This window comes from Carex rostrata, chromosome 21, assembly GCF_964058835.1.
Source record: "Carex rostrata chromosome 21, lpCarRost1.2, whole genome shotgun sequence".
Lineage (NCBI taxonomy): Eukaryota > Viridiplantae > Streptophyta > Magnoliopsida > Poales > Cyperaceae > Carex > Carex rostrata.
The window spans coordinates 3,328,429-3,338,929 of NC_135938.1; the positions used below are offsets into that span (position 1 = coordinate 3,328,429).

The window sequence follows — 10,501 nt, forward strand, 5'->3', positions numbered from 1 at the left end:
CCATAATAACATATATTTCTCTATCATTATTCATTACTATAAAAGTATAAATACATGATGTAAACCGTTTAATTTGAAATCACCCATTTAAAAACACAATAACACATGTTCGGTTCGTATCGGACGATTTATTGCATGTTATTATAATCACCCCATCCGTCGATCGATCGATCATGACCTTATTAGCGCCCCAACTCAAGGTGGCTCGATCGTGACTCGTGTCGGACTTGTTCACTAACAGTTCACTTGTTATTGGACCAAGCTATTAACGAGCCAGCTCGTCATTAGCTTAGTCAAGAATTAACGAGTTCAAGCTGGGGCCTAACTTGCTCGTCAGCTTGCTCGCTAGCTCGGTTAGACATCAATTTGTGAATTTGTATGAATTTGTGTGCATTTTATATTATCTAACTCGGTCCAGATCAGTTCAGCTCGATCAAAAAAGTTTGTAAAATTTATTTTCTTTTTAAGATCTAGCCGACCCAGCAAGTCAGCCCATCAGCTCGCGAGCTAGCTCAGGCTGGCTTATCATGATTTCGAGCTAAAATTTTAACTCGAATGCTCTAGATCTAGCTCTCTCGGCTGTAGCTCAGTCCAAAATTAACAAGCTGAAGTAGAATCTAGCTCGGACCGAACCAGCTCGTTGCCACTTATAGCCCCAACAGACCTCAGTAGCCAGAAAGCAAAGAAGCATTGCACGTGTCAAGATCACACGTGAAAGTTAAAAAAGCAAGGGAAAAAAAGAAACACTAATATCTTCTTCTTCTTTTTTTTTCTTTTTTTAGCGACCTTCTCTTATTTTTTTTCTGACAGGGCAGAGGATGATGTGTTGGATGGATCTTTATTAAATTCTCTCCAGTTGTGAAGGGAAATTAGAACTGTTCTCTGTATCGAGGTGCTTTTGTAATAATTAAAGTTAGATGATTTTTCTTATACTTGGATCTTAATTAAATTCTCTCCAGTTGTGAGGCAAATTAGAATTGTTCTCTGTATTGATGTTTTACAAAACTTTTTATTGAATATTATCATGTCATAAACTTGTTTTGTACTTGAATCAAATTGGATTTGACCAATTTAAACAAATTAAGTACCAAAATTTAGAACAATTCATATATTAAATTAATTGTAGGATTCACAGGATGCTAACAGCAATTACAAAACTAATTTTATTTGCACATTAATAAAGTTAGAATATTTTTCATATTATTTCATAATATTTTCATTTCTGTAAATTCAATTTTTCAGATACAATAAAAAATAGTTTTTTGAATTAGCGGAAAGAGCTAAGTTTTACAATTACAGTTGTAAAGATGCTCGTACAACTTGCAAAACAATTACAAAAAATTACATAAAACTATAGACAAATTGCTGATTTAAATAAGATGACTAAATTAACAAACGATTCATATTTAAGTAATTGAAGTTTTAAATAAAACATCAGCATGTACAATTTATGCGCAAGTAAGATAAGATAAAGATGTTCTAAACAAACTGATCTCATCATGATCACATCATCCGTTGAAAATTCAACTTATTCGTAAACCAAGAGCCTCTCCAGTTCAAACGAACTGGAGAGAATTAAGCATGGCAGCTTTCCTTGATACAGGCCCCACGCTGCGACGCATCAAATGGCAAGTGCCTAGTCACCTTTCCCATACTATGAAAGTATGAAATGGAACCATACACCCACTACAATACTACATCAAATTCCAACTCTAAAATGGTCCCCTGGACAAAATAATAGAGTGCTCTGATAGAGCATTGTCGTCTATTCTATTCCCATCCATACAATTGGCATTTGGCACTTTTCTATTTTGGGGATCGCTATCAAATCGAATCCCTCCCCAGTCGGTCAGGAGTCAGTGTCCCCTCAGGTACCTGAGATACAATTGAAAATAACGGACGGTCCAGATTAATTCCAACTAATTCAAACTCAATCCGGATCCTACTGATCGAGACTATGGGAGGTATGCTTTGAGATTCGTTTTACAGTGGCCTTGAGTAAAGTAATGCATTGTTTGAGTTTTAATCCGGACCATCCGATCATAATTTAAACCAATCTATCTCCAGCCAATTTGTGCTAATATATTGTGAACGGATTGGATTTAAATTCAAACGGGGTGGGTTAACTAATGTAGGTAATATCGAAATTTTTATTTATACCATAATAATAATAATAAAAAAGTAAACCAAAACACCTCTGTTTGATGGAAATTTGAATTTTACCCAGATTGCCAAACTATTTAACGACCCCAAAGATTGAGGGTCATCAATTGGCCGGTTGGCCCTGCAGTTTCAATCTAGGAACCTCTAAATGGAATGACGGCCCCTCTCTTTTTTTTTTCTTTTTTCTTTATAATTGCCACCAAAGCAATCAAAGGTATCTACTTTGATCAGAGGCATCTATTTTTGTCGGTATGTATTTCATTTGCACTAACACCTATTTCTTTTTCTTTTTTTAAAAGGGGCAGCTATTCCATTTGGAGGCCCTTAGACTGGAACGGTAGAGCCAATTATTAGTCCTCATTCTTTAAGGTTGTTAAATGATTTAGCGGTCTGAATGAATTTTGAATTCTGACTTAAATTGAGATGTTTTGGTTTATTATTTTTGTGTGAATATGGTAGAAATAAAAGACCTCGCTCAAGGGAAACATATTTTTTTCACTATCCCGAATGATAAATAATAATTCACAGAAATATCTTTAATTTTGAAAACTCACAAGATTAATTTTTCAAATGCATGCGTTAACAATAGTATTAAATGCATGTAGGGCTGCTAATGAGTCGAGCCGGCTCGCGAATCAATGAGTTGAGCGGCTCAATATTTCATAATGAATCGGACTCGAAACTAAAAAATGTCTTAACTCAACTCGGCTCACTTTTGAAAGAAAAAAAACTCGGCTCGGCTCGGCTCATGTAAACACTTGGCTCAACTCACGAGTTCGCGAGTCGGCTCGTGAGCCGGCTCATATTACATGTTAAAAAAATCACCATTTAATTATTTTAAAGAAATGATTGAAGTGAGATAGAGGTATTCTTGCTTCTCTCATTGAGCCGAGCTGAGTTTGAGCCGAACCTTAATCATTAGCAGCCCTAAATGTATGTATTTATGGAGTAGAATTTAGGTATTTTTTTTTAAGTTCATAAAATATTTTTTGTGAGTTTAACTTTAAAATCTAATGAATTGATTACAAAGAACGAATTCTGGCCATTGAAACTGATATATTTTCTGAGTTATGCACTTACATGTTAAATTTATAAATTTTAGATTAACTTATCATAAAGTCAATCATTAAAAAAAAATTATGAGTTAAATTTAATGTGTTCATTTTTTGTCATTTTCTTATCACTTGACTTTGTACTAAATTAATTTATAAATTTTGCATATACACGTATTTATAATGAAGTAAATCAATTTCAACAGCTTGAATTTATTGTTTAAAATCAATTCGATAGTTTTGAAATTAAGCTCACCAAATAACACCGTAGTTCTATTGTATGTATTATTGTACATTGAATGATTTTTTTTTTTTACTTATGCTTAATGGTGAGATTTCGGAACATATGCGCTTGTAAAATGCACATGAGAACATGCGTTTAAGCCTCTATGCAATCACACACGTTTAAATTCGAAAGTAAAATTTTCTAAATACATATGTTCATAAGAAATATATATATATAGAGAGAGAGATGGGCTATGGTGCATTGCAATGCATAAACCCTCTTATGCATTGCACTATAAATTATGGATTTAAAGTCCAAACGACCGATCCGAACCGTTCATCTTGTTCTTCATATTAATATGTCCTTGGGGACCAAATTTTACATTTTTTTGAATTTTTTTACTATTTATTAAGCAATTTTGAAAGTCGCTGATCTGATGGTCCAGAAAATTTTACTGTTTTTTTACTGTTCACAGCAAAACAGCAATTTTAAAAAATACTTAATAAATAGTAAAAAAATTCCAAAAAATGTAAAATTTGGCCTCCAAGCACATTTCAATATGGATTAAACATCTAACAGTTCGGATCGGTCGTTTGGACTTTAAATCCGTGATTATACTGCAATATAAGGGGGTTCATGCATTGCTATGTACCATAGCCCATCTATATATATATATATATATATATATGTATATGTATATATAGGAATTGGCTAGCATGCTACCGGTTGCTAACTTCATAATCTGCTACGGACTTCTCTACCATCGAATTGCTTTAAAATTCGTGCAACAAGATGGAGCGCTAGGAAATACATTTAACGGAGATGGAGAAATAAACGCATTTCAAAAACCTCCGTTAAACAAGTCACCCCTCCCTGTGCACCTTTTTTTTTTCTTTTAGTGTTTCTTCTTGTTATTTTGTTTTTTTTTTTTTTTTTATATCCTGTATAGATATTTGACACACCTTGTGTCTTTCATTAATGGAATCTAGGAGCATGACCCATACATTTCTACTTTCAAAAAAAAAAAAACAAAGAGTTGCAAGTGCTCTGATTTGTGCATGTTTAGTTTATTTGTTGTTGTTATGTTCTACATTTCTCAATTTGTGAAAAGTCGAAATCCAAGGCGTTGCATGGAGGGGCTCTATGCTATGCATAGCATGTTAGCATATGGGTGCTCTTAAGGAGCTTAACTCTAAAACTCATTAAATCGATTTTCAAATGATGAATCCGAACCGTTGAAACCCGCCTACCTTACGTGTGATGCATCTACATGTGAAATTTTTAAACATTCGAATTAATTTAGTATAAAGTCAAGCGGTCAAAAAACGTTCAAAAATGAATGCACTAAAATTAATTTATTAACCTTCTAATTTTGACCGCTTGACTTTATACTAAATTAATTTGAATGTTTAAAAATTACACGTAGATGCATCACACGTAAGGTAGGCGGGTTTCAACGGTTCGGATTTGTCATTTGAAATCAATTTGATGAGTTTTAAAGTTAAGCTTACCAAAACTTTGGTGAGCTTAAGAGCACCCTAGTTCTACTCATATATATATATGAAAAACATGCCCTGGTCTTCTTGAACATTTACAGGCTTATTTTTAGTGTTAACATATTCGCTTAGAAAAGTTTATTTTCGAATTAATAAAATGGAAACTATTTAATGAATGAATATATATGAATAAGTGTATTTGGATATTGCAATAAATAGAAATAGAGTAAAATATTTTAAAACAGAACCGTTATTCCCATATATTTAAAAATCAAGAAAGGAAAAAAAAAAAAAATTGAGTCACCAACGCCCCACGCACCCACTTGTGCTAATTGATTGAAGACACGCACCACTTTTCTCGATGCCGAGAAAAAAAAAATGAGAAATTTCAAAAGTTCATTTTCTCAATAGTCAAATGTTCACAGGATATCCATTTGGGCGATCTGAAAGTCACACCATGTACCATTTCTCTCGTTCGGGTCGTTCAACTCAATAAATGCATCTTCAATTTGTTCCATTGTAAGAAAATTCAGAGCTAAATAATCCCCTCGTCCACAGCCTGACCGAAACGGACGGTCCAGATTTACTCTCAGCGGGTGATTATTCGGGATGACGTAGGGGACAGTATTATTTATGCTCTGAGATTGTGCCAATTTAAAAATCTGGACCGTCTGTTTCGGTCAGGTTCAGTCAAGTACCTGAGAGAGGATGTGAATTCATCTAATAGATCGGCTATGTTTGGATGTACTGAGAATAGCGATAATAGCGTTGTTCCGATCAATTCAAACATACTCAATTGCTATTCGGAACAGCGAGAATAACACTGTTCCGCTATTCCTACAAAAAGTCGGAATAGCAATTGGTACTCTCTCAAATGTTTAATCCCTCCATTGCTATTCTAAATGTTCAATCCAAATAACATTTTCGCTATTCCGAATAGACATAAATATTATTCTCACACTCTTCCAAAAATCACTATTCTCAAATAGTAGCTATTCTAGAGTGCATCCAAACGTAGCTAAATACATAGGTTATTTAATATCTATTTAGAAAACCTTACTTTTTGTTAAAAGATTGTTCTTTGTTCTTTGTCAACTGCCTAGAGTATTTATACAAGTAACTAGAGGTACTGTTTTACATTGACATTTAAATATGAGTGAGTCTATGGTACTATGCATATTACAATTTGGCACTGTGTTACGGCTCTATGTTCGAGTTTTCAAATTTTAACCGTTGATCCGAACCATTCATCTTATTCTCCATATTAATATGTGTTTGGAGACCAAATTTTACATTTTTTTTAAATATTTTTACTATTTTTTTAGATATTTAGAAAATCACTTGATCTGAAAATTCTGGACCATCCAAAAACAGTGATTTTCAATAAATTTCAAAAAATAGTAAAAAAATTTAAAAAAATGTAAAATTTGGCCTCCAAACACATATTAATATGGAGAACAAGATGAACGGTTCGGATCAACCGTTAGGATTTGAAAACTCGAATATAGAACCGTAGCACGGTGCCAAATGGTAATATACATAGTACCATAGACTCACTCTTTGAATAATTAAAAAATGTTTTGGACAATTTTCCGGTATGTATTGATTAATAAAAGTAATCCCGCATTTAGGCAAATATTTTGGTATGAGAAACAACCCTTGAAAAGTTGATACTTTGAAAAACCAGTCAACGCATGAAACATAGTAAACAAATGGATGAGAACTACTTACGGGTTGTTTTATTCAAATATTTTTCCAAACATAAATTGACTAAAGATTAAAAAATAACAAAAACAAACAATGCCCATGACTCAATTATGTAGGTGGAAGCACATTCATGTGATGACAATCAATATATACCCATTTTTTCTTGAATGAGATTGTTTATTCACACCTTCCATGCCTCAGAAATCAAAAGAGGCTACAACAATTCGTACTTTTCTTGCATAGACCTAGCTCACGGACCAGTATATTGATACCCATACTTCCACGATATTGCACTTTGACCCCTGAACTTTTAACTTTTACAAAATTGTCCCTTGGGTACCACCAATCCAACAATTGGAGGAAACCAAAGGAGAACTTTCGAGGTCATGAATTCTAAAACAAAAAACAAGTACAAAGAATGTTTACAAAAAAATAACTTTGGGGCAGCAATTATAAAAGCTGAATTTTCAGGTACCAAAGTGCAATCTCAGGAAATAACCTGTAACTATGTAACTAACCACCATTTTTCTATCCACTCACCAATCTTGATATAATAAATAAAGAACTAAAAATAATTTCTACAACAAAACCTGCTCGGGACAACTCAAGTGCATAACACGTGCTCCAATTTGTCTTCCATGTCAGCACTATCGGCAATCCGGCCGGACCCGCGCCCCATCTTACTAAAAGACCCCACTGCACTGGATATTCCTTTAAAACTACTACTTCCACCACCTTCACTTAAATTGTGGGACCGGCTTTTCAATCTTCTCACACTAGGTCTCGGTGAATTAGGTTTCTCTGAGTCGTCAGATATAGTATTGCAATTTGATTTGGGTTTTGCTATGACTAATTTTGAAATGATGCTACGACAGAAGGGGCAAGTGGGGGATGTGAGACACAGTGTAGATGGATTGGGTTTGCTATGGCAGCAGAGAGAAAGTGTGCACGGTGCACACATTTGGTGTGCACAATCGCGAACTTCTATTGTGCACCCGCGCTCAAAGCATATGCTACAGAGCTCCGATTCGCTTGTCTGTACATAAATAACAACAATTTAGATATTCAATATGATGCAAGAAGTTACAATTTCTACAATTATTGTATCGATCTATAAACCTTACTAAATAAATCTAAATTACACACTAAGCATGTGACCTGATGCAATATTATGCAAGTGGTCTTGTTTGTTTCTCAGTAGTTTTCTCTTGTCAATAATTTAAGGGCTGCTGCTAGGTATATGATTAGCTCCCATTTAATTCTTGTAGGTACCCTTTTAAAGTAACCCAAAAGAAAAATAAGAAGAGAAAAAAAAAACCTCAGAAATGTTATCTTCAGATCCATTCTCTGAAAATGAAGGAGAAGGACATGAAAACTTGGCCCCTCTTAAAATTTTCTTCTCCCTTTCCAAATTTGCCTCCATTAGAGCTGCCTCTAGAAGCTCCTTTGCATCGGCATTTAATTCACTTATGAATTTCAATGGAGATGGCCACACCAGCGGTTCGGCTGAAGAAGGGTTTAATAGAGCTGCACATGCACAGTGGCTTCTTTTCAAGGCAATAGCATATGGTATCCTCCTGTATAAATTATAACAGAAATGAAAAGAGTTTGCATTACTGAGGTTAATAGTTCAAAGAGTTTCCTTAATTAATATCTGCATCAATAATAATATTTTGTGCTGAAGGGTTTTAGTGTCAAACACTGTACCTTACCTAACATGATGACATGGCATTGGTATATTCCTTTTATTGTCATATAATTAAAAAAATTCACAAAAAGTATCTGATACCAAATTAGAGTGCCAACAAGCAAGTACCAGTATCAATTTACTTTGTCATTAAAAACGGAAGGTGCCATCTAAATTACGAATCCCATGGTTAAACTGCCAAAAGCTTAAAGAAGAGGGAAAAGGAAATACTATTGTAAAAGAGGGGGAAAAGGGAAAAATACCCTGCTGAGTCTCTCTGTAATCTATCAGCACCCCAAGCTAATAATTCACGCACACAATCAACCCAGCCTCCCCTGGCAGCTAGATGTAGAGGCGTGCTCCCAGGAAACCTAAAATCACAAACTAAGTTTCAAAATTGAAAATTGAAATTCAAATCAGAAGAATAAAGAAAACCAAGAATTGGGCCATACCCGTATGTCGCGGTCGGAGAAGAGACGATGGCACCATTATCCAGCAAGATATGAACTGAGTGTGCACGACCTTGTCGGGATGCTAAATGCAATGGAGTTGCACCATTGTCATCTTTTAAATTGACAAATCTAGCAAATCCCCTATTGGTATTACCAAATAAAGAAAACAAAAGGAAAAAATTATTAAAATAATTAGATGAAATAACAAAATTTTAATTGCTTCTATTAAAATCTGAAACTCCATATTATGGGTTCAGCAGCAAATTTAGCCAAACATTTCCCAGCAACAACAATTAAGACTAATGGAACACTATAAACAAATCATTGGATGAGTGAATATCAACTAAATGTACCAAGATTGTGCAACCGGGCTAGATTGAGCAGTCGATAAAATGGCTTTCAAGCAATCAGTATGGCCATAGTATGCCGCTAGATGTAAACATGTTCTCCCATTTAATGAATCAAACATTAGGATCTGAAAACAACAATCAACATCAGATAAAATATTGAAGACAAATTTTTACAAATTAAAAGAAAGAAGAATATAATTGCTCACATTAGCCCCTGCTTCCAGTAGCTTGTTTACACACTCTATCTTCCCGTGCATTGCCGAGAGCATCAATGGAGTCTATCAAACGAGAAATTCAATATAAAACGAATAGCATACAACTGGAAACCAGAATCAAATAAATATTTTTTTTATTATTACCTGCTTATTACGATTCAATATGTCGGGATTAACTGAATGATTCAATAACATCGAAAGCAACTGCAATCAATAGAAAGCAAAAATAAATAAATAAATAAAAATAAGATCAGAGTTCAAACATAAACATCAAATCCTCAACAACAACAAAACATATAAAAAAAACTCTCTCACACGGACCTCGAGGTGTCCATTGGCGGCAGCAATGTGAAGAGGAGAGACACGTCCGTACGGCGTGCACCGGTGGACAAGATCTCGGTCCAGGGAGAGAGCCTCACGGACCGCATCCAGGTCGCCGGACTGGAGTGCTCGGAAGAACTCGAGCTCGTCGCTGGACCTGGCGCAGCTGATACCGTGGCCCATGGCTCTGGGAGTTGGTCCGTACAGTTATCGGCGCACGATAAGGCGTGAGATGCAGCAAGGGGCGGGGACAAGCGCTAATGTGCGCCGCCCGGGTGGTGAGCGGGAGGTGGGAAGCGTGTTTGATAAAAAGTGGGAAGTATTCAGACAAAAGTGGAGTAGAAAGAAAGTGGAAGGTGGGTGTTAGTTATATTTTTACTTGTGTGATTTTGAAGGCGTTCTTTTGCGTATGCCCCTTGGAAGCTTTCTACATTTTATACAAGTTCAGTTCAATTACACATTTACACTAGTTTCATGGTGGACCTTTTTAATCTCTGATCCACAGGAGTCCGCATCGTCCGTTGCTTTTTTGCGTTAATGCATGTCAGCCGTCTGATTATAAATGGAGCCCATCCGCCTCCTGCCTATGATGTAGATGGTTTTTAATATTAGTGTGGACCTAATCTGCACGAATCTTAAATCTGTTCGGATGGTTGAGATATATTAAATCAAAAGATTCCTTTTGAAGTTAATGCAGAGGATACGAATTGGGTCAGTGACCCCTCGTCGGCTCGTTCAATTACACGTTTGATAGAGCCCTGTTCAAAATCCGACGATTATATCTAGGGGTGTTCAACCGAACTTAGGCAAATTAAAGTTATAATTCGATTTT

General features: G+C 35.3%; 1 protein-coding gene across 1 annotated transcript; it reads right to left on the reverse strand.

The window, feature by feature from the left end:
• Positions 1 to 6,728: 6,728 nt before the first annotated feature.
• On the reverse strand, positions 6,729 to 10,071 carry LOC144573244 (E3 ubiquitin-protein ligase XB3-like). The gene is made up of 8 exons (XM_078322971.1): positions 9,670 to 10,071; positions 9,493 to 9,552; positions 9,340 to 9,411; positions 9,137 to 9,258; positions 8,784 to 8,924; positions 8,595 to 8,702; positions 7,963 to 8,221; positions 6,729 to 7,680 (listed from the first exon to the last, which is right to left on the reverse strand). Exons 1-8 carry the CDS (start codon positions 9,850 to 9,852, stop codon positions 7,249 to 7,251), a joined length of 1,377 nt encoding a protein of 458 aa, XP_078179097.1. The 5' UTR covers positions 9,853 to 10,071; the 3' UTR covers positions 6,729 to 7,248.
• Between the last annotated feature and the right edge of the window lie 430 nt (positions 10,072 to 10,501).